The sequence below is a fragment of the Odontesthes bonariensis genome, chromosome 15 (genome assembly GCF_027942865.1).
Source record: "Odontesthes bonariensis isolate fOdoBon6 chromosome 15, fOdoBon6.hap1, whole genome shotgun sequence".
Lineage (NCBI taxonomy): Eukaryota > Metazoa > Chordata > Actinopteri > Atheriniformes > Atherinopsidae > Odontesthes > Odontesthes bonariensis.
This window is the reverse complement of record NC_134520.1, coordinates 13675117-13698746: the sequence shown is the minus strand read 5'-3', so window position 1 is coordinate 13698746 and position 23630 is coordinate 13675117. Positions and strand designations below refer to the sequence as shown.

General features: G+C 40.4%; 2 protein-coding genes across 4 annotated transcripts in view; one reads left to right on the top strand and one right to left on the bottom strand.

The window, feature by feature from the left end:
- Positions 1 to 23630, top strand: part of chaf1a (chromatin assembly factor 1, subunit A (p150)) — a 25912-nt gene extending 2282 nt beyond the window's left edge. The window contains exons 1-16 of one of the 3 annotated variants that reach the window (XM_075485057.1): positions 1280 to 1802; positions 9037 to 9084; positions 12700 to 13328; positions 14205 to 14267; positions 14424 to 14668; positions 14780 to 14861; positions 14956 to 15024; positions 15962 to 16179; positions 17112 to 17280; positions 17468 to 17548; positions 19464 to 19565; positions 21033 to 21282; positions 21873 to 22026; positions 22118 to 22436; positions 22529 to 22613; positions 22777 to 23630. In XM_075485057.1, coding sequence (XP_075341172.1) covers positions 9039 to 9084; positions 12700 to 13328; positions 14205 to 14267; positions 14424 to 14668; positions 14780 to 14861; positions 14956 to 15024; positions 15962 to 16179; positions 17112 to 17280; positions 17468 to 17548; positions 19464 to 19565; positions 21033 to 21282; positions 21873 to 22026; positions 22118 to 22436; positions 22529 to 22613; positions 22777 to 22889 — 2625 coding nt within the window. In that variant the 5' untranslated portion in view covers positions 1280 to 1802; positions 9037 to 9038 and the 3' untranslated portion in view covers positions 22890 to 23630. Of the gene's footprint in view, positions 1 to 1279; positions 1803 to 7268; positions 7645 to 9036; positions 9085 to 12699; positions 13329 to 14204; positions 14268 to 14423; positions 14669 to 14779; positions 14862 to 14955; positions 15025 to 15961; positions 16180 to 17111; positions 17281 to 17467; positions 17549 to 19463; positions 19566 to 21032; positions 21283 to 21872; positions 22027 to 22117; positions 22437 to 22528; positions 22614 to 22776 lie in introns of those variants that run through there. The other 2 variants (XM_075485056.1, XM_075485058.1) reach the window with 2 other exon arrangements.
- Positions 129 to 6543, bottom strand: scamp4 (secretory carrier membrane protein 4). The gene is made up of 7 exons (XM_075485063.1): positions 6463 to 6543; positions 5859 to 5918; positions 5539 to 5667; positions 5225 to 5381; positions 3782 to 3883; positions 1854 to 1971; positions 129 to 1721 (listed from the first exon to the last, which is right to left on the bottom strand). The coding sequence occupies exons 2-7, from the start codon at positions 5863 to 5865 to the stop codon at positions 1533 to 1535; spliced, it is 702 nt and encodes a 233-aa protein (XP_075341178.1). The 5' UTR covers positions 5866 to 5918; positions 6463 to 6543; the 3' UTR covers positions 129 to 1532.

Here is a 23630-nt window from a genome sequence, read left to right as displayed (position 1 = left end):
TAAAAACTTAACTGCACCAACATTACAGCTTTCAGCTAAATGGTTGTACTGCTGCCAGCTTTTACTACAAATGCTCTCACATTCAACCAGTGCAATGCAATATATGATCAAAAGAAGACAGACATACGTTGTGTGAATAGGAACATTTATTGAAATGCTGCAATTATTAAAGGCGGTTTTAACATGTCCATTTTTTACTTTCACTTGGCAAACAAGAAATTCAAATATTAAATTTGGCAGTTGGACATGAAGGGCACTTTAGTAACGAGAAAAGATAAATGAGTTGTCATATCTATGAGTCAGGCACCTTTTTCTCTTAGGAGAGGGTTTACACTTCATAACGGCCACAACAGGCTTTTAAATTAGCATTGGATTACTACAAAGCAGACCTTGACGGGGAGTGAGTCATAGCCAACACTGGACTGAATTTAGACAAATCTGTGCATGCAGGATTTCAATCTGCCCGTGTGTGCCCGTCGCTATTCCATCAAATCGCTTCTTTGAAATGAGAGAGGCTTGATCAGCCCAGGTCTCACAATAGGATGCATGCAAGCACACTGCAGTCTTTAAGCAGAACGTTTCAGTACATCAGGGGGAAAGTGAAAGCAACTGGAACATTGACAACAGCCGCTGAGGTGCGTTCACTGCAGGGCGCTGACCACTAAAAGCAAACAGGGAAGCTTTGGAACAATAGAAACTGAGAAATACTGAGGCAGAGCGCAACACAATATCTTTGTTGGGTGTGACTTTTCTTCCGTGTCAAAATAATGGAAAGAGGCTAGTGTTTTGGCACGTCAGTGAGAAGTCACACAAGAGACTTGCTTCACTGAAGCACGAGTCCATTTTTACCAAAAAAAAGCGGCTCGTTTTAAAAAGCGCAAGGCATATTTCACATGCAAAATCTGCACGCAATTATAAGGCGCACGGCAAGAAACCACAGGCAAGCGTGGAAGTATCAAACACAATGCATCAAATATAAACTGAAGTCCAGCCGGAGAGTACAGAGAAGAATTCCACCTGATAGAAATCATGCAGTTTGAAGCTAGTTGGAAATGGGGGAGAAAAAAAAACCCTGTAACTCATCATACTACAATACATGGCATGCTAAATAATTCCCAAAACCATTCCATCATTAAGGCACACGCTCCTCACACAGTTAGCAGGAAAATGCTCACATTCCTTTAGGATTTCCAACTGAATATCTACAGCACATTCCTTAACAAACCTTTTTTTTTTTTTTTTTTTTTGAGCGTAAAACTATATTCGTCAGTCATATTTTTCACTATATGTAAACAAAGTTGAAAAAGGAATAGCTGAAAACAACCTTCCAGTTGACTTCAGTGAGCTTTGGCGACAAAAGTCTTTAAAAAAACCTTCTATAGCTATCCTCTCTTCTAAAAAAAAAAAGCAAAACAAAACCACCCATATCATTTGTAAATTAAGTGTTGAATGCGGTTGTGTTCTGAAGTGCCGTCTTGAGCAACGTATAAATGGTCAGTCATCTGTCTCCACCTAGAGGTGACTTCCAGCCATCACCATTGACTGTTGTCGGGGTAGCTCGGAACGGCGGCAGGATACTGTGGCAAACTTGGGCCTTGGGCTGTCTGAGCAACAGCGTTGAACCCCGCTTCCCTCACCGGCGCACTCTTCCACATTCCAGAGCTCCACTCTTCCTGGGCGCGCTCCAGACTGCCACCGCCGCCTCTGTACAGTCTGTGCACCTGGACCACGACAACACGAACGAGAAAGCACTTATTGCAGATATTTGTGACTGCTGTGTCGAGCATCGGCCAAGGTTAAAGGTAGGGACCACATTTAAGCTTGAGCGCGTTTCAACGTGTGCGTTCACTCACCTTGATGAGAACCAGTGCCATTAAAGCAGTCACCACAGTGAAGAGCAGAGCTGTGATAAGCATCACTATAGCGGAGCCCACATTTTGGCTGAAAAACATCACTGTGGCAATCCAGCCGCTTTCATGTGTTGGTGAGAGTGAGATGGAAGTAGTATGGGTTAGTGTATCAGATAGTGCACACATAGCATAGTGGTCTTAATACAAATCTAATCCAGAGTTATAAATGCGCCATCAAGCAGTGAGAAATGAGATGCAGTGATAAACAGCACACTATTAATCAGTTGACTTATCAACACACATAAAAACCACAAGTGAATAGCGTTATCTCTAGCACGTGTGTTCAGTTCTTAAACTTACCCGCAACAGTTTTAAGGACTGTTAGAGGAAACATGCTCTATGTTTTATGTGTATTAGGGCCACTGTAGATAAAGAGAATAGGATAAATAAACTAAATACTAATGGAGTTGGGGATGAAGTTAAAGCCACAAGTCTAACCTTGCAGTATCCTCCAGTGGCAATTTTGTGGAAGCTTTGAGATGTTTATGCCTTATTGAAGTCAGGGGTGGTGCTCTAAGTCGGTCAAACTTTAACTTTGCATCTGTATACAATTTCTATCTTATATGCAGGTTTGTATTTCCCTGCCCAAGGAATGCTAAATATACATGAAAATAGTTTTCCAGACAAATGACACAATATGCTTGTTTACTGGGTGAAATAAAGCAGGGCAACATAAAACAGAAGGCGCTTTGTGAAATTTACTAACTGGATCTTCCTTTTTTCATTATTTTATTCATGAGAGACGACCAGCTGAAGTTTGAAATCTCTGCATAATTAGCGACAGATTCGGTTTCTGCATCAATCATCAATATCAAACTTTCACAGCTTTTCAGTGCATCCTATGTATTCATATTCATAAGATTGTGTATATATATATATATATATATATATATATATATATATATATATATATATATAAAAAGGTTAAACCCTCATATTTTGATCTTCGAATACATAAGATGCACTGTATATTTAGTATATTTAACATATATATATTAAAACACCTCCCCAACTCCACAAGCCATTTTTTCTACAGTGGCTTAAAAAAAAAAAAAAAAAAAAAATCAACGCTGTCACTAATGATTTGGAAAACTTCACTTCAAAACCACTTTGTGAAAGACAACGTCGACGTTTACATGTGTGGTTCGTTTATGATTTAAGGACTTCAGCTGAGGAGGACTTTGGGTTTTTCTGCAAACCAAACGAATAAACAACAACACAAAATTATTAAAATAAGAACCAATATTTGAGAACACTGAGCACAACCCTTATAGAATTCCTCACCTTGTCTCTAAGCCCATGTTAACATTCAGCATTAAGAGGCTGATGGTACAAAAAAATAAAATAAAGCAAGAACAATCTTTAGAGTGATCAAGTCTCAGTTTTAGGCGACATAAGCGTCGTCTTCTGATGACTTGTCCTCCGACTGCAGTCAGAGGTGGACGGGAACTCCGCCACTGTCCACGCACTGATTTCTCTTTTATGATTTCATATTTTCAACAAGAACCGACTGGTCAGGAGGCAGTGCTTTTACACTGTGTTGATCTCTTAACCTGATGTGATGCCACCCAGTAAGAAGTGAACCACCGTGGAGAAACGGAAAATGCAGAGCTGAACATGAAGTTACCTGGATATGCCGTTGATGGGAATGCCCGATAACACACAACATCTAGCAATGAACTGCAATTAACTGTTGCGTAGCGCCTCTCCATGCATCAGCTAAATGACTTTGTTTCACTATAACATAATTTGTTGAAAAAAATCAAATAAAAATGCAAGCGTCTGATGGAAAGCACGTTTTCTTGCTGCCTTTGAAAAAAGCCTTTGTAACCCACTCCAATGAAAATGGGTAAAAAAAAAAAAATACTTACCATGTTCCCCAACCAGAAATGCCCAAAGTCTGGATGAGGGCCAATACACACTGAAGGAAAAAGATGAAGAAGAAGGTCATGAAGTTGAAGGAACTGTCAGCCCTGTGAAGAAAAAAGAGATAGCAGAAAACAAAGGGATGATACAGGAGAAAGCAAATGAGTCTAGAGTTGCTCCGTTTTATGCTGTAAGGCTTCTTGTGCTTGTTGCCGACTTGTGATTCAAACAAATAACCAACGGGGAAACATGATGCTGTCAACGGAGAAAAGTACGGAAAAGACAGAAATGCTCTTTGTGAATAAGATGGCTGCTCAGAAATCAGAAAAACTAAAAGCTCTTTAAGACTAAAGTTAGCTTCATACTTTTGGCCTCTTAATAGTATTTATCAGGTGACTTTTCTTGACAACCAATCGCCTCTCAAACAGCCTACTCCAAAAATATGAATATCCGTATAATATCCATATAATATTTGTAGACAAACCCTAATGTTGTGGAGTCTTTTCTGAACATACCCAGCAAAACATACACTGGGCAAGTTGAAGAAGTTCCCTTCACTTCTGGAAGCAACGATCTCAAGCAAGAATTTCTGGAGGCTGTCATAAAAACACGATGAACAACACTAAGAAGGAACGTTGGACCATTTTTGCTCACGAAACGGCTCCAGTTCAGCCATCTTGTTAGAAGATGTGTGATGAGAACAGTTCAGCTGAAGTCATTTCACTGCTGCTCTACTCTATATCGGGCCATAATCTACCAACTGAAAGCACGTCAGTGAGACTTTTCTCTTGAGTAAATAAGTTTAACACCTTTTTGGTGGTTCGTGCTGATTATCTGGGCACTATACTAGATAGGGAACTCAACCAGAAGCAGAGGTCCAAGTTAACATTTGAGGTTAAACATCTAAAATAAAATCAAGAGTAAAAAAACACAGAGCTGAGCTTTTTGACAAAAACCTTTAACTCAATTTGAAGAATTTATATCCACGCAGGTTAATCAGGTAGTCCCACTTAATGTGTGGGAATAACAGTGATCACGTACGCCAAAAGATTTAAGATCTTTTGATCAAATCACCCACACCTATTCTGCCAAAGCCCATGTTTGATCATCTAATACCTTTTCTGATTGCTTTGTTTTCAAATGCAACATTTTGTGTTCAATATCCTACATCTGACTGAAAAGCTTTGAGAGATTACTCCATACTTGTTTTTACTGTCATTTGTTTGTCAGCAAGAAAGGGCACAAACTACAAACTACTGCTAGATTTCAGGATACGCTGTGGAGAGGAGTTTAAAGATGAACTCTCTGTTCTCTGCGTGCATTTTCATATGTTAAATCTCCCTGTCGTGTGCGACCTGAGGCATGCAGAGACTCTTCAGTGCACTTTAAATATCCAGAGCATGTTAAAAAATGATCTGTTTCAAGAGATTCACAAGACGGCGACTAACCTCAAAGCTTTGTAGAGTGGTCTGAACCAGCAGGTGTAACTACAGGGGCTGAAGAGGATGAGCCAGAGCAATGAAAAGCCAAAGTTTGTGGCACTCCCGCCTCCGGCCCACCAAGCAATGCACGAAATCACATTTAGGCAGAGCGTGCCCGAGTACACTGCAGACATGGGAGGGTAGGGGATGTGGAAGGAGGAGGAGGAGAAGAAGAGAGGAAGTGAGTACTTCTTCAAACTAAGAAAGTGGAATGCATGTCTTTTCCTTATTGTTACAAAAAAAAAGGAACATAGTCTGAAAACGTGTGTGAAAACACTTACTCATCCAAAGATTGTAAACTCTGCGCACCAACTGCTGGTGAGGTGCAGGGATTTCCTCATCGATGTTCTGGTAAAAGCATGGCTTTATTCTTAGAATCTTTGGCAGGGGCGGAAAGTTATTTGTGCGCTCTAAAAGAGGAGGCAAAGTTTCATCAACATGTGACATGGCTTGAAAATTCACATTTATGATTTGAAAGTTAAACAAAAAACAACAACAACCACTGCTGTGGACGGAGGGATGCAAAAAAAAACAGCACGATAAGTGATATAATAGATTAGATAGATGAGACAGATGGACTGACACATACAAGTTGACATACCTGTCATTTTGACGTCCCAATATTTCCTGAATTGTAGGAATTCCAAATCCCACTTAATTCCTGAATGATAGGAGTATACAGAATTATAAATGACCAGTTTTCACTTAGTTAAAACATTCCTTACTTGTCTTTGATAGTTTCACTGACACCAGGTCATCTGTATCAACAATCACATTACTATATGCCATTGAAGAGTTAGCTTAAATGCTTCTACCAACCTTCAACATGTGAAAATGACTAGTAAACTTCATCAAAATTAAATCAACCATGTTTCTACAATTCCCGTGGCCCTCCTGTCTGCACATTTCACTTTTGTCAAACTAGTGACTGATTTCAATCCTCAAAAAGCAATTTCCCCCACTTTTCAGTATGTCTATATCTAATGTGAAGTTATCAAACGTCTACTTAAACGTTATCGGGCAGTTCATTGCAGCTACATAGCGCCGTAGAGTAGTTCAGTAGTCCAACGGAAACAAGGATGAGCTTACTGTCTCTTTATATCACGTTGTTGCTTCATTTGACAATCAGTTTGGGAGTTGCTAAGGAGAGAACTTGTTAAAATGTCAAGTAAATTAATTGCGTTTTGAATAGATGACAAATTTACCAGTATAGCGTTTATCTCTTCACGTTTCCGTCGACAACTGGAGGGGTGCGGGACTCATTCAGGATGCGCTTATTCGACTCCTAACAAACGTACTACGACTGCGCAGCACAGTTCAGCCCTTGTAGTTCTGTGCTCTATAAACTCAATAGATCACAACGCTGAAAGAACTACAAGTCCCAGGACCCACGTGGGCGGTAAACGGAAAACGCGTGACTACTACATGACCCCTGCTCATATGCATTTACACCACACTCAATCCTCAATCTGACAAAAGTTTATAAGGAGTTCTTTTCATTTTATGGGAAGTGAAACCCTTATCGACATTATTTGACATTTGACAACATTTTCGTTAACACTAACAAAAAATATACAGGTGATAAGAGTCAGTATCAATAGAAAACTCTTAATGAGCTGAAAATTTCATGCGCAAATTTTGGTAACTGTTGGAGGAGATTTTCTTTCTTTAGACTCCTTTCTTTTATTTTACACGACATGGCAACCTAACTTCTGAAAGTCAAACTCTGTGGCCAATCACAAAGCCCAAAACATGAGCCTGGAGGCGTGTCCTGTAAGAAGGCTATGAGATCTTATCCAAAACGCAGCCTCTGGGGTGGATAGTTTGTGAAAATATAACGGTGACTGATTTAGGTCTTTGAATGGTATGAGAAAACGGGCTTTCGTATTAATAAGAATAGCTTCATAGTCGATAATACACGGGTTTCTTCCTGTTCTACAATTTATGAATCAATATATAAAATGAAAGGCGGTGCAAACGCGCAGAACAGGTGCGCAAATCAAGCCTCTCCAAAGAGCCCGGCGACCTGACTTTGGCCAATCAGCAAAGGTTATGGATAGAAGTAACTGACTCCCGCCAATTCCGACTGAGGGAGCGCGAGGCAGGCAGTGGGGTAAACCAGGGGAGCACCTAGGATATGCGGAAAGAGTATTAGCTATGTTTTAAATGAAGTAAGGTATAAGTACATGTAATTTAGGTAGAGGCAAAATAGTGATTCGTTACTGGAGCATTACTTTGTGTTTAACGTGAACTGTGGCGCTGTGTTGAAGTTGTTTTGCCGGAGAATATCGCGAAAGAGAGAAGTCCCGGGTTAGTGGCTGGGATGTTGGCGGCGGAAAACCCATCTGTGGACGGTCATTTGGTAGCATCGACTCCCCACAGAACAGGTAATGCTTTTGCTTGAAAATTAACTTGAAATGTTAACCACTAAACCTCCAGAGAAATACAACTTCGTTTATACAATGCAGCGAGAACAATATGCTGTCAAATGATAAATAGTACTAGTGTACATTGCACACCGTCAAAACTTGGACAAAGCAAGCGGTCTCATTTAGCAAGTAACAAACGTTTACATTTATTACTGATATTGTTACGAAGCAGACCTCAGTAACTGTGGCATTGAAATCCGCCGCTGACTTTAAACAGTAGACGTCAACTTCATGTATACAGCTAACTTGCTGCATGGCTGTTACATTGTCATCTGACGCCAACTTGGGAACTTTGATGTTTAAAATAGGAAAGATTAACTTTAAAAGTGCTAGGTTTAACCTCGGTCTTGTATCAGTTTTTATTCACAAAAGCGTATCTTGCCCTCAAAATGGCTAGCAGAGATAGTTATAAGTGTCCTGCTACGTTGCAGTTCCTCTGCTAGCTCATAGCCCCGCTGTTGAAGCCAAGATGTTGGTTGATGTCATTAAATTAGCAGAGTAGCTAGTCGTGTAGCGTCCATGAGCGGCTTAATGTTAGCAGCAAGCACGAAAGCTGTTTTTTTTGTTGTTTTTTTGTTTTTTAATAGTCGATCCTTCAGAGCTGCTCTGTTGCCGTCGTAAGTGTCTTGGCTTTGTTTTAAACGTCTCACAATGTTAGTGCCATTCTCCACAGTTTTGGAAAGTTTCCAGTCGGCCAAAGGGCAGCCATTCTTTGCTTGACAGACCTGCTGCGGTGCTCGCCCCACAGACTCGACTGGGCCTGTATCACCCACTGACACACCGGTTGGCGGGAGAGCAAATCAAATACGGCACAAAATTCACAGCAGTGCTGAGCTGGTAGCACACCGATGTTACTAACAAGTGTGACAGGCACCAAAGAGTAAAGTACTTGGGGCGCTTATACAGGTCCGATAATGATTGTTAAGCTTAAAATCCATCACCCACTCAGACATGTGGTTATTTAAGTAGTAGAAGAGAAGTTACGATGATGCAAGCAACAATACAAAGATACTCGGTGCATTTGATATTAAAAAGTTAAACGCGAAACTGCTGCAGCACTTATCTGAATGTGATATAAACATTAAATCAAAGGAAATGTTTCCTCTCAGTGGCTGTCATTTAAATCCTCAGTTTGTTATGAAATTCAACAAAAGCTTTATTAATCCCTAAGGAAAATGTGGCGTTTTTGATCGGTTCCACAGCAGCATCACTGTCATTTGTTGGTAGATAGCTTTTTCTTCTTCACAGTATTGATGCCATTTCATTATTGCTGATGAGAATAATTAGATTTGTCTTGTTCATTTGTTTGTTTTTGTGAACTGTCATTTTCTTATTATGTTTCCTTTTCAGGTATGGATTGTAAAAGAAGCCACAATGTCAACAAGAAACTAATCCAAGGTGAGTACAGTTTTTTTTTTTTCAGTGTTGTTTGATTTTGTTTACACAAAACAATTTTACAATGAAGCAATAATTTAGAAGAAGGGGAAAACCCTCTAATGCAATGAAATAAAATCTAAACATCAGTGTACAGACCGGGGGGGAAACGATCCACGTATACAGATATGCGATGTTGTTTAATACAAGTAAAACGGAAAGTTGTTAATGGATGAATTGAAAAAAAAAACTGTTGTGACATCTATCTTGAATCCTGCTGGTACCAGATTCAAATTTATGATGCAAGCATGTACCTTATCCCTGATCATCTGTGAAGTTACCCAAGAAGTGGTTGATTCTTCAGAAAGGAAGCTATGGTTAAAATTGTTCTGTTACAGTATTTGTTGGATTTTTAAAAAAAAACTTTTTTTAAATTCCCAGCTGGAAAGTATAAAGAAAAAGTCTCATAGTAAGAAAAACAGTGATTTGAGTGTATGAAAATGGGAACAAGTTAAGTTGAATGTTCTTGGTCAGACTAAATGGAACGCTTCCATTACAGGGGTGGCAGTCTTATTTGATGAATCATTTCAATGTAAGCTGTTATCTCCTGGAAGTTTTCAGTTCTTTGAATATGTGGCTGTACAGCTGAAGGCCTCATCCAGAGTACTGTTTCTGAATGTTTACAGGCCCCCCAAATACTGTGCAGACTTTTTTGATGACCTCAGTGAACTGCTCTCTATGATCTGTGTTGATTTTGACTGTGTAATTATTGTTGGTGATTTTAACATCCATGTGGACAACCCTCAGGACAAAGGGACTAAAGACCTGAGTAACACTCTGGACAACTTTGGGCTGACTCGGCATATAACAGAGGCCACGCACAATAGGGGCCAGACTCTAGACTTACTGATCTCTGAGGGTCTGAGCATTTCAAAGGTTACTGTGTCTGATGTGGGCCTGTCTGATCATTCCTGTGTTTTCTTTGAGAGTACGATTTCCGTGCACACAGATGTCTCAACAGCAGTGATCTCAAAACGGTGTATAACTGAAAACAGTAGTAAGATCTTTAACCAGGTTTTCTCTTTAACACCGGCCCTGTCCGGGGGTTCAGTCAATGAGCTCATCAGTAGCTTCAATGCTAAAATGTTAAATTTTATGGATGCTATTGCTCCCATTAAGGTGAAGGTTATCTCTGGAAGGAAGAAGTCTCCATGGTAAAATTCCACACTGGTGGAAAAATGGGAAAAGAGAGTTGGAAAGCTGAGCGCAGATGGAGAAAAAACAATCTCCAGGTTCATTATAACATCTATAAAGAGAAACTTCACTCTTATAATTTACAACTGAGGAATGTAAGAAAGTCCTACTTCTCTGACATCACCAAAAATAGTCATAATGCTTGGGCCTTATTTGCTACAGTTGACAGGCTAACAAACCCTGCTGTGTTAGTGGCAACTGAACTTCATTCCACCATGGCCTGCAATGACTTTGCCAAATTCTTCACAGACAAAATCCAAAATATTAGACAAGCAGTTGGTACATCAGCAGCAGGTTCAACATATGTACCGTGTCCACCGAAAACCCGTTTAAACACCATGACACAGTTCCAACCCATTAACAGCAAAGACCTGGAGGACATCTTACGTCAGCTGAACTTCTCCTCTTGCTGTTTAGACATCCTGCCAACAGCTTTTTTTCAAAAGGGTCTGAAAGATTTTGGAGTCAGACCTGTTACTGATCGTGAACTTGTCTTTAATGTTGGGTGCGTTTCCAGAGCCACTAAAACCAGCTGTAATCAAACCTCTGCTGAAAAAGGACAATCTTTACAAGACACAAATTAACAACTACAGGCCTATCTCAAATCTCCCATTTTTAAGTAAAATCATTGAAAAAGCGGTTTTTCAACAGCTTAATTACTTTTTAAAACAAAATAAATGCTATGACACCTTCCAGTCAGGTTTTAGACAGCACCACAGCACCGAGACTGCTCTGACCAAAGTGTTTAACGACATATGTCTGAATACAGACGGTGGAAAAATATCAGTCTTAATTTTACTAGAGCTCGGTGCTGCATGTGATACAGTTGACCACAATATATCACTGAAACGACTAGAAAACTGGGCAGGTCTTTCCGGAACTGTACTAAACTGGTTCAAAACATACTTGGAGAACAGGAAGTACTTTGTGTCAATAGGTAACTTTACATCTAAGCACACAAGAGTCGCATGTGGAGTTCCCCAAGGTTCCATCCTGGGACCTCTTCTGTTTAACATCTACATGCTCCCACTGGCACAGATTATTGAAAAACGACAAAATAAACTACCATAGCTATGCAGATGACACGCAGATATACATTACAATGTCACCAGGAGACCGAGGCCCTGTACAGGCCCTTGGTAAATGCATTGAGGAGATTAATGACTGGATGTGCCACAACTTTCTCCAGCTAAACAAAAACAAAACTGAGGTAATTGTCTTTGAAGCCAAAGAGAAACGATTACAGGTCACCACAGAACTTCAATCTATACACCTAGAAACTACCAACCAGGCCAGAAATCTGGGTGCAGTGATGGACTCGGACCTAAATTTGGAAAAACACATTAAGGCAGTAACAAAGTCGGCCTACTATCACCTTAAGAATATATCAAGGTTAAAAGATCTGATGTGTCAGCAGGACCTGGAAAAACTAGTCCATGCATTCATCTTTAGTCGGCTTGACTACTGTAACAGCATCTTTACAGGTCTACCTAAAAAGTCAGTTAGACAACTGCAGCTTATTCAGAACTCTGCTGCTCGAGTCCTCACTAAGACCAAAAAAGTGGACCACATCAGTCCAGCTCTGAGGTCTTTACACTGGCTGCCTGTCCATCAGAGGATAGACTTTAAAGTTCTGATGCTGGTCTACAAAGCTCTGACTGGTCCAGGACCAGAATACATCAGTGACCTCCTGACCCAGTATGAACCTTCCAGACCCCTCAGGTCATCTGGATCCGGTCTTTTATCAGTTCCCAGAGTCAGAACCAGACATGGAAAAGCTGCATTCAGCTTCTATGCTCCACATGTCTGGAACAAACTCCCAGAAAGCCTCAGATCAGCTGAAACACTCGGTGTATTTAAGTCCAGGTTGAAGACACAGCTATTTTCAGCTGCGTTTGAATAAAGCTCCAAATCTGAAACTTGAGTTTCAAAACTTAATCACATTTTAACTACTGATTTTATCTGTTGTTCTTATTTCTTTCTTTTTTGTTTGAAATTTAAATCATGCTTTTTATTTCTACTGTTTTAATGTATCTGTAAAGCACTTTGAATCACCCTGTAGTTGAATTGTGCTATACAAATAAACTTGCCTTGCCTTGCTTCCTCAGTCGTGAAGGTGCTTCCAGCTCAAGTCCTTCTTATATTTTGAAAGAGTCCCATATTCAGTAGTAGTTGAAATATTTCTGAGAATAAGATATCAGAAATGTTGATAATCAGGATTAATGATTTTTCTATAATCATCATGTGATCAATGCTCACACTTATCAATGACTTTTACACCTCTGTGTGGTGCTTTTTGTGTTTGTGTTTTTGAACAAATCATGACTTGGTTAGACATTACCTCGCCACAGTGATGCAAATTGTCTTTTTTTTTTCTGTTTCTAGCTCGTCTCCCGTTCAAGCGCCTGAACCCTGAACCTAAGGAGAACCAGCCGCCGAAGCGCCCCTGTACCCATGCCTGCCCTGGACCCAACGTCTCAGACGGGCAGGATCAGAATGAATCCTCTCCCCTCTCTGAGCGCAGTGGGCCGCCTTTGGTGAATGGTCGTGGCCCACTTGATGGCTTCCTGAGCCGCAGGCGTCCAGCATCCTCGGATGAGAACGCAGTAATCGATCTGACTGAGGACAAGACACCATCCGCTGTAATGTGCCTCGTTTCGCCTGCTCTTGCCTCTTCCTGTCTTTCTACAAAAGATAAGAATCGGCACAAAGACAAAACTGCCTCTTCTGGGAAACCCAGCTGTGTTGATGACACTCCTAAAACACACACTGTAGACTCTGTTGTAATTAGTGATGATGAGATTGAAGAGGTTGAAGAACAAGATCAAACATCTGTCTCTCAGCTTGACACGACACAGGATTCTGACAGCGACTCAGATGAGAAGAATGTGTCTGGAAATATTTCCAGTTCGGGAAACAAGTCCATGCAGTCGGCTTCATCAGTCAGCTCCATGTCGGAAAGCTCACCAGAAAAGATGGAGACTGGTGACCCATCGCCCATCACTACACCCACCGTATGTACCACCCCTTTGGTTTGGTTAATGTTGATCATTCAGTATTCCAAAAGTATTATTTGTTATCCCTAAGAAGGCTGAAAAAAGTTGATACGCCTTTGCTTTCTTTAACTCATTGGCTGCCATTGACGTCTATAGACGTCAATTGCCTTTTTTTAACGGAGCGGGCTGGGGAACAATCTAGCGGAGTTTGTCACTAAATCTTAGGCTTGTAAACACTAAACAGAGAATATACTGGCAAAATTACCCGCAAGGTGGCAGCAGTGCCACTTTGCACAAAAAAAAGCGTGTTTTCTCCTTTTTTTTTTTGGTCAAACAGCTGTTTTTGGTGAAACCAACCTATGTTCTACTGTCTATTACTAAAGGACTGAAAATGGTAGAAACAAACTTTTTTTTTCCTGATGAAAGGAGAGAGTCTACTCTTTCTTTTGGTAATTTCGGTGTGTACATAGTCATAAGACACACTTTTCTGTGGGTCTTGGAAAATCAGTCAAAATGCTGTAAAACACTTGGCAGTATGGGTCTCTGCACTGAAAATGCCTGGCAGCCAATGAGTTAATCAATTGAATGTATGTTTTCTGACTTCGTTTACTCATGAAATGGATAATGTTCCAGAGTAAAATTATAAGAGATTTATGTAGATTTTTCTTTTTTAAATGTTTTGCCTGTATTAAAAATCGATTTTATGTTAATTTGGACAAATATCTGTCAATGTGTTTTGAGGGTGTTTTGTCAGAAGACCATTTTTTTTGCATAATGGCAGCATTATATTTTTTGAATATGTATGGCAGCGTCATTACAGATTGTATGAATTTATGCAGATTTTAATCATGCAATACAACAACACATCAAATGTCCTCCCCCATTCATTTATAGGAGCCAAAGACCACTCCCAAGATACCGGCAGATGAGAAAAAGATCAAAAGACGCTCATTGAAGGTAAGTTGTTTCATGGACAGTACAAAACGCAAAATTAGTTTTAAATTAATTTCAGATTCCCTCATAAGTTTAAGGACCCGATTAAGAACTCTGCGTCTTTTGTTATGTATCGTACAACGCTGGCTTTATAAGTAAAAATGAACTGAACGATTGTAGAACTTAGAAGAGCAAGAGGAGAGGATTCGGCTGCGACAGGAGAAGGAACGCCAGAAGGAAGAGGCCAAAGCTGAAAAAGAGAAAAAGAAAGAGGAGGCTCGCCGTCTCAAGGAGGAGAGGGAAAGGGAAAAGCGAGAAAAAAGGGAAAAGGACGAGCGAGAGAAACGAGAAAAAAAGGAGAAGGAGGAGAAGGAAAAGGCAGAGAGGTTAAAAGCAAAAGAAGACCTGCGGAAATCTAAGCTTGAGTGAGTAAAGCATGATCTCTGTCCAGAATGTGTTTTTCTCAATGCCCTATTTAAGTGTCGGTCAAAGTTGTGAAAACATACCTTGATTTTGGTGTTTTAAATTTGCCTCAGGGCCAAGCTTGAAGAAAAAAGGAAGAAAGAGGAGGAGAAGCGAATGAAGGAAGAGGAGAAGCGGTTAAAAGAAGAAAAGGATGTAAGTTTGTAGGATTATTGCTACATAGACTATGTCTTAAACAATATTAGAAATGCCTTATTTAACAAAATGTGTTTGTTTGTTTTTTTGACAGCGTCTCAAAGCAGAGAAAGCGGAGATAACACGGTTTCTACAGAAATCTAAGATTCAGCAGGCTCCAAAGGTTGGTAGAGCTCTAATTTTATAGCAGGAAAAAATAATGGGCTTTTATGTTCTTATTGTGGCTTTACCCTTAAGAGTGTATTTTCTACTAAGGTCCTTATTTTCAGTGATTTATTATTTTTTTAAATTATTTTTTTATTTTTTTATTTTTTTAAATTATTATTATTTTTAAAACATGCCTTTAGGGCAGTGTCTGTATCGTCTCCTCCAAATTGAAAGCCGTGGTTCTCAGCCGTAAAAGGTGGAATGCTCCCTGCCTGAGATGGACGAGTTTGAATATCTCAAGATCATCGAGTGATGGCAGGTTGAAGCAAAAGATGGACAGGTGAATTGGGGCTCCTTCAGCAGTAATAAGGGCGCTGCTGCGCTCTGTCGTGGTAAAGAGGGAGCTCAGCCTGAAGGCCAAGCTTTCAATTTACTGGGCCATTTGTGTTCCAACTGTGTCCTATGGTCATGAGATCTGGGTTGTGACCAAAAGAATTAGGTTGTGGACACAAGTGGCTGAAATGGCTTTCTATCGGAGGGTGGCTGGGCTCAGCCTTAGCGACAGGGTGAGGAGCTTGACCATTCGGAGGGAGCTCCAAGTGGAGCCACACCTCTGAATCGAAAGGAGTCAGTTGATGTGGTTCAGACCCAGAACTCACTGGAGGAATTATATATCCCTTCATACCTGGGGATGTCTCAGGAACCCCAACAGGAGCTGGAGAGGATCCACAGGGAGAAGGTTGTCTAGGTTTCCCTCTTGAACCTGTTGTCTCTACGACTCGACCTCGGAAAAAGCAGAAGACGATGGATGGATGTACTGTTTGAACTGAAATCATGCTCTGATTTATTTTTTATTTATTTTTTTTTGTACTGCTCTCAGTTTTAACTATTCACTTGAATTTGTAATCCTCAGTAATATAACTGCTTCTTGTTTTGTCCCTTTATGACTTCAGACACTTGCAACTGCATGTGGGAAGTTTGCTCCATTTGAGATCAAGGAAAACATGTCCCTGGCACCACTGTGCCGGGTTCAGTGTGACGAGTCTCTTCTTGAGGACCTGGATCAGTGTTTGTTGAATCCTGCTGAAAACCTGAAGGGATTGAAAGATTGGATTGGGCAAAAACCAAGACGGTCAGGACCCACCAAACCCAGACAGAGAGATTCACTCAGGTGAGAAAATGGTTGGAAATTGTTTTTGCACCCTCCCCTAACACTGTCCTTTCTCTAGGAGGTGGTCTGCTTATTTTAGAAGTGAAACCATTTATAGTTAAATTATTAGATTTTGAAAACTGCTCCTAAAGTAACTGTTTGTGGGATTTAGGTCTGAAACAAGACCAACTTAATTTGTCAACTACCTAGTTTTTATTTCAAACAACCAAACCAAAGTGGCCTCCTCAGGGGGTCTCTCAGTTCGTAGACTCGGAGGACTTGTGAGCAAGCTAAGCTAGAGGATAGCTTAGTTCAAATCAGGGCCAGTATTACTCATGTTGTTATTAGGTATGAGATTCTGACAGCTGATAACCTTCAGCAAAAAGATCACAGAATCACTTAATATTTGCATTCACAACTTTAAAATGTTTTACTTTGAAGTGTTGAAACAATTATTATTATTTTTTTCCTCTTAACACAAATTTGACAGATTTTTTTTTTGAACACTAGTTTGTTCTTGGATTTAACATAAATTGAATTTATTGTAAGAAAGAAATACTATCACTATGACTCATGCTGTAAGTAAGCATTATAAATCTGTCGATGTAAATGCTTTAATGTGAGTGTCCTGAACTATATCAGGACACTCACGTGTACATGAATAAAAATGGAGCACAAGCAATTTGGTAAAACTTTGACTTCTTAGAACTGTGGTATACCTAGAAACAGCAAACTGTCTCACATCTAGTTTTAATTTGAATTTGAGGGGGAAAAATGATTAATGAAAGACCAGTTTTAACATTGTCTGTGACATTGTCGACTGTGATTCGGTCTGTTCCTTTTTTTAAAAAAAAGGTTTGGTGCACACTTTTAAGTTGAAAAACCTGTGATTTATGTTTTTTGCCACTTTATGGTTGACCGTTGTTCCTCTTCATCTCGCTGCGTTTATCCAGGGACTGTATAACAGTGGAAGGGCCAAAACCAGACGGTGTGCCAGACCGTAAACGCTATGGACCCATGAAGCTGCTGCAGTTCCATGAGAACTACCGTCCAGCCTACTGGGGTACTTGGAGTAAACTGAGTTCACATGTCACACCTCGCTGCCCTCTTACACAAGACAAGGTAAAAGCTTTTCTAAACCTGTTCAGCCAATGAACTACCTCAGTGGTGAAAGTTGTATTAAGAACCTAGATTACATAGCTATGCTTTTTAAACGTGTAGGATTTTAGCTTTGATTTGTTGTGCACTGCATCCAAAAGGGTTTTGTTTGTGTAGCTGAGATGCCAAAAGCTGTGTTCTGCCACCACAGGGTTTGCTCGACTATGAGGTGGACAGTGATGAAGAATGGGAGGAGGAGGAACCAGGAGAGTCCCTCTCTCACAGTGAAGGGGTGAGTGTGCTTTGGCCTATATAACAACAAGACTTCTGGTTTCACTCCTAATTTTATAAAACATCGAAGCACCCAGAGCCAGTTGGCTTTCTCGATAATTCACAAATTATATCAGTCAGTATGTGGCTGATCCATGTCTTGAAAAGGTGGATTGTCCTTTGTTGCCATGCTTGAACATTTAAACTAAGCAGATATTCAGATGATTATGTTGTTGCTGTACTAAAAAGCACTGGGGCTTTTTTTCCCTTCAAGGACAGGCTGACTAGAATGAATTCATGGAGCAATATTAAATCATTATTCAAGGTTTGGGGCATATTTTGTAGGGCATTGTAATTGTACTAAAATATACACAATTAAAATTATATTACTTGAATTTGAACACTTTACAGTTAGTTCCCATGCATCAAACTCTGGAGAAATGAGCCAGTGCTCAGACTGAAGGGGCTTAATTTTTGCTGTGAGGCTGTTCCTGTGTTGTGCACAGAGAGTAGTTGAAATATGAAACTTCATGGTTCAACTGTAACTTATTCTCAGCATACCGTATAACCAGGAATGAGAAAGCTGCCTCTTTGAGTTCTGCTGCTGACATTCGGGAATCTTTATTCTGTCCAGAACTGCTGCTGACGTAACGGCTGCAACCTACCCAAAGAAAGAACGACACGTAAAATGTTATCACGGTTAAGCGGACAGATAAAAGGTCTGACTCTGGCTGTGGTGGTCACGGACACGGTTCCGATCAGGAAGGTCTAGATGGAAAAATATTTTAGATTTTACAATCATCCAGTTGAATTTTGGTCCGAAATAAATGTCACTGCGTCCCTGCATGATTCTGTCAGAAGCTACAGAGCGACATGTCTGATATTCTCTCTCTATCACTTTCACATCCTTCTGTTCATCATGCAGCTCTCTGCCCTTCCTCACTCTGAACGGATTGCAATTAAGTCAGCCACAACATCTTAGGCAAATCAGCTGCCTCTAAATTTGAAGCATGTCCATTGTCTGGTATTGTGGAAATGCATTTATGGATTTTTTTTTTTTTTTCTCCTCCTCTGTGCCTGCAGTGGGTTTAGATCAGGGGTCCCCAACATGGAAATCGGGAATTCTTTCATTTCACTCGCTAGATTCTATACTTGGAAACTGCATAGATTGCATTATAGGAGGCCGATTGTGCACGTTTATTTTTTTCAATGATGACTGTCTGTCAGTCATCATATCCTAATTTGTAAAAGCATCTGCTAAATGTAATGTTTGTTGAACATAAAGTACAAAAAAAAAAAAAAGTATCTATAAACCGGTCCTTGGTGCTGAAAAGGTTGGGGACCCCTGGTTTAGATGACATAAGAGGATATTCTCCACAGAGAGTAACTGAGGTTTGATCAAAAGGAGCAACTAAAATAATCTGTAGGTGGGAGTGCTTTGAAAACATTTGTTATTTCTTATTCCAAAAACAGCCCCGGGACCTTTTACATTTGAGTAAAGCCATATTTTGTGTAAATAAGGCATCCCAAGTAGACCAATTTGTTGTTGCTGTCTGTACTTTTCTGGGGAGGTGCATGTCCTCAGTTGTTCATGATCCAGAGTCCTCTGACCTAAACTGCCACATAAGCTTCAACCTAAGGAGGTCCCTGTTTCTGTTTCATAAGGAAATGGTCCATAATGACGTTGCTACATTTGCTCTCCGTATCTTGTATTGACTTAAGAACATAACAAAGATATGTTGATGAAGATTCTTAGTCATCCAGGTCATGGTAATCATAAGAGCTTGAATAAGGGCAACTGGACTTCTTTTTGGACCTTGAAGACGTCTCTGCTCTCATCCGAAAGGCTTCTTCATTCTTAAACTAGACTAAAATGCTGCAACTTCTGATCTGAATAAGATATGTTTTTTTTTTTAACAATTGTTCATTCTTCTCAGGAGGATGAAGAAGAAGGAGGTGATGATGACGACGATGATGATGACGGCTTCTTTGTTCCTCACGGTTATCTCTCAGATGATGAAGGCGCATTAGAGGACGAGGTACGGGTGGAATTGTGTTTGATTTTTATGTCTCTCTTTAAAGATGCATGTTGTGGAAGTTATTCTTGTTGAAAGGGTTGCTGCTGTTTTTGTGAAACAGGCGTGAGATACTGAAGCCACTTTCGTTATGATCATGGGCGGAAGGGTAGCAAGAGACCGTTGGTCTATGAGGCAAAAATCGGTCTTAAGTCCAAGGGCTTAATGAAACGGAGTTAAACTGATTCAGGAAATCTATGGAGTCACTAAGTCCGGCTTCAGTGTAAATCCTGTAAGGTTTATAACTAAATGAAATTCTCTTTAATGAAAGATTAGAGATTCACTTTTAGTTTTCCATCATTGCGTTGCATGTAAACCCGCATGCATACACATACTGACGCACACCTAATGATGAGGTTTATATTTAATGCAATAACTGAGCAAAAAACTTTCAAATTAGCTTTTGCTAGAGAACTTTTGTATTGTCTGTTATTTTTTATTTTTTAAGCTAAACGTTTAAGTGCACACGTCTGCCTGTTGCAAAAAGGGCATCGACTTTTGTAACCTGGCGTGCTCTGGTGCTACGGGCACATTTCAATTCAAATTCAAAAATACTTTATTTATCCCAGAGGGAAATTAAATGTTGATGTAACTCAATTAAATCAAGGAGATATTATAGATGCTGATGGCTGTGGGCAGGAAAGATTTCCTGTAGCGGTCCGTTTTGCATCCAAACTGAAGAAGCCTTTGACTGAAGAGACTCTGTTTTCCGATTACAGTCTCATGGAGAGGATGTTCAGGGTTGTCCATAATTCTGTTGATTTTATGCAAAATCCTTGTATTTTGAATTTTTTTATATTTTGAATAAAATATTTTGAAAAATTTGAAAAGCAGCAAGAGCTGCGGGCAGGAAGCGGGTGCGTCCCTGTGCGACCGTTCCATATTCGAGGAGATACAACTAATGTTAAAAATAAACAAAGACCCCTTAGAAGTGAAACGGAGTAGTTGAAACTGTAGTTGCGTTTGTTTGCGTAATCGTTGCAATGATTAAGAATAACTCGCTGTAACCTGCAGCTGATGTGCGCACAGAAGCTCGGTGATGAATATTGTTGTGGACATTTTTAATGTAGTGGTGTTAGGAGGCATAATCCATATGACTGAATGCAGCACATGTATTCCCTTGCCTTCCAAGTCTTTCATTAACCTTTTCAAGACACAAAAAATAATGTTAAATAAAAACTTAACAACATGATATTAACATATGAGCAAAAGTCGATAATTGACAAAATAGCAGAACATATAATATCTCAAATAGATTTTATTTTATGACTCTAGTTTCGTCAGAGGTGGAGAAACAGAAAGATTTCAGTGGACGCCTTTAAGTTCTTTAAATTTTCTCAGTTGAATTTTTAAATGATTTTCTCATTACAAAGTTTTTGGGAAATGCTTCCCATGCTGTTTGAATCACTGTTAACAAACACAACCTCCTAGGACGGTGGGGACATGGAGAAGCAAAAACTCCGTCAGAGGCTCAAAGCAAGGGAGTGGGATGAGCTGATGTCCACCAAGAAGAAGATGAAGGTGCTGGAACCTGTTGTGAGAGGCTGCGTTTGGGAGGGAGAGGGACTTAACTTTGAACCCTTGCAACCTTTCGCTGCGTGTCTGATTGAGCCGTTACCCAAAGCAGACACCAGCCCCAGTCCAGAGGAGCTGTCTCAGAAGGGTCAGAGAGAGACCCAATGTAAGTGTACATCACATGGATGGGAGGGGGTCTCCATGTACCTCGCAGCTCAGTTAAATTATGATTTGGAGGGCTGTGATTGCATTCTAAAACAATCATTTGTTGATTAAAATGTCTTTTTTCTCACTCAGTATTTGGTGCTTTCAGAGCAAAGTATTTGGAATAATCAACAATGAATTGATTGCCGCATCTTTTTGATAAAACTAATTAAAGAATTGTGACAAGTCAGCTGGCCATTTCTGTTATGTATATAGACATATGGTATTGCACAAGCTCAGTTAAGCTCATCAACTTTTTTTGGTGGGATTTGATACATTCTTGACAATAATCCTCATTGGTGCGTCTGACCAGTGCCTCCCAGTGACCCCCTTTATTGTGGCAGTTAAATGGTGTTACCGCATAAAGCTGATTGTTCGACGCTGTTCATGTTTTTATTGTGTCCTTGTTTTACACATTTTAAGTGTCATAATCGCATAGTTATTACGTCGTTGTGCAATCGCAAATTCATAATGTAGAACACCAACTTAGACTTTCAGGGTGTAGAAATGGATAAGTCATTAGAAATGAAGATGTGCATTTCTCTGTGACAGTACTCGGCCAGCTGCTGCCTCTGCTACATGGAAATCCCAGCAGCAGCAAAGTGATCATCAGTGAGTTTCAGGAGTTTTGTCGCCAGAAGAGCTCCTCATTGCCACCTCCTGATCTATCCAGCCCACAGAGCCCTCTGGAAAACATTCCCACCAGGTGAAGCAAGAATTGGTTAATTGATAATACTCTGATATGATATGTGACCAAGTGTTTAACTCCAATTTTTTTTGCTTTCCTCCTTGATCAGAATACAGCTTAAGCGCCTCATCAAGAGCAACTCGGTTTACCAGAAGCGCACGACCTACAGACGCTGCTGCTGGTACGTACACGCTGAGGTCCTGTCCCGTTTCGGACAGGAAGCTCTCCCAGTTCCCTACCAGTGGACCTACCTCACCACGGGAGCTCGAGAGGAATCTCGTGAAGAACCCCAAGCAGCCACGGGCTCTCAGGGAAACTCTCCCACTACACCACAGACCTCCACCACACCTTCATCATCAAGCAAGAGGAAGAGCATCGGCATTATATCAATCACCAAGTTCATGAAGAGATGTACTGACCCTGAGCAGGTAGTCCAACACTGGCTGTTCAAGCCGACCCATCTGGTGTCTTTCTTTAAAAGAGAATCCGAAACTGACTGTAGCTCTTTACCCTTTACCAGACTGAAGCAGTGGAGGCTGATGGTTTTCAAGCTGACACCGAGGAGGATTACGATGACGACTGCGTCATCATCTCTTCTCAGAGTGGTGAGTTGTTCAAGTCAGTCGCAGCTCCGGGAGTATTTAATGATGTCTGTTTACAGTTGTGCCGTTCAGGGAGCCTGAAGTTGAGATCAGTTAGTCCTGTTTGAACTAGTCACCTTCTTTATTTATAGAAACCCACTTGTTAACCTTATTTGTGTCTTTTTAGACCCCAAAAAAGAGAATTCTTCAAGTGAGGGAAACTGTCAGATGGAAGTCGCGTCCTCTGATTCAGCTGCTCTCCCCGTGGCCAGCTCTGCTCCGACTCCCACCACCGTCTGAAGATGGGACGGGTCATCCCCACACCCTGCGTGTGTGTTTTCTCTCAATAATTCCTGGTTTCGAACTCTGCGTCCAGGATGGAATCAAGTCTCCAAGAAAGATGAAGCACCACACGCAAAAGCACAAGACAGCAGGTGATGTCTGCTCGTTATTTTGAGCTTCCTCATACTGAACTTTTTCATTTTTAAGGTGTTCGTAGGCATCTCGCTGGTAGGATTTGTGCCAATGTTCACGGCCTGGTCTGAGCATTCACCTTTGAGCCAGAAGTGTTAACTACAGGCACCTTTGAAGTGGAGGGTGAATGTCTCTGGCACTGCTTTAACTGCTGCAGATTGGGTTGGACAGATTGAGGGAGAGAGTGCAGAAGCCACCAATTTCATGAAAAGCATTCAAGAAATCAAGAACACCATTATTTCCAGTTTTTGAATATTTGAATTCATTGACTTGTTTTTCTTTCGTTCTAACTGTATATAGTATATCAGGAAAAATAAGTGGTGAGACACAGAAGACAAAGTCCATCTGTACATTTTTGTGATTTCATTTGGGTTCATTTATTCAGCCATTTCTAACCCTCACAACTCACTGGAGTAGCTTCAAGATCTGTACTTGTACAGTTAGATACTGTGTTGATGTTTTATAAATATGTATTTTCTGTATTTTTCAAGGATACTTGAACAAGATAAATTCATTAAACATGAATAAAAGTACTGCACCTTTTATATTCATGATATTACTTGTCCT

Bases quoted from the DNA above. Each gene is read 5' to 3' on its own strand.
- scamp4 (XM_075485063.1), bottom strand. The intron at 5,382-5,538 runs GTAAGTGTTTTC...CCATGTCTGCAG, and splicing joins AGTTTACAATCTTTGGATGA to TGTACTCGGGCACGCTCTGC. The intron at 1,972-3,781 runs GTAAGTATTTTT...AACACATGAAAG, and splicing joins ATTTCTGGTTGGGGAACATG to CGGCTGGATTGCCACAGTGA.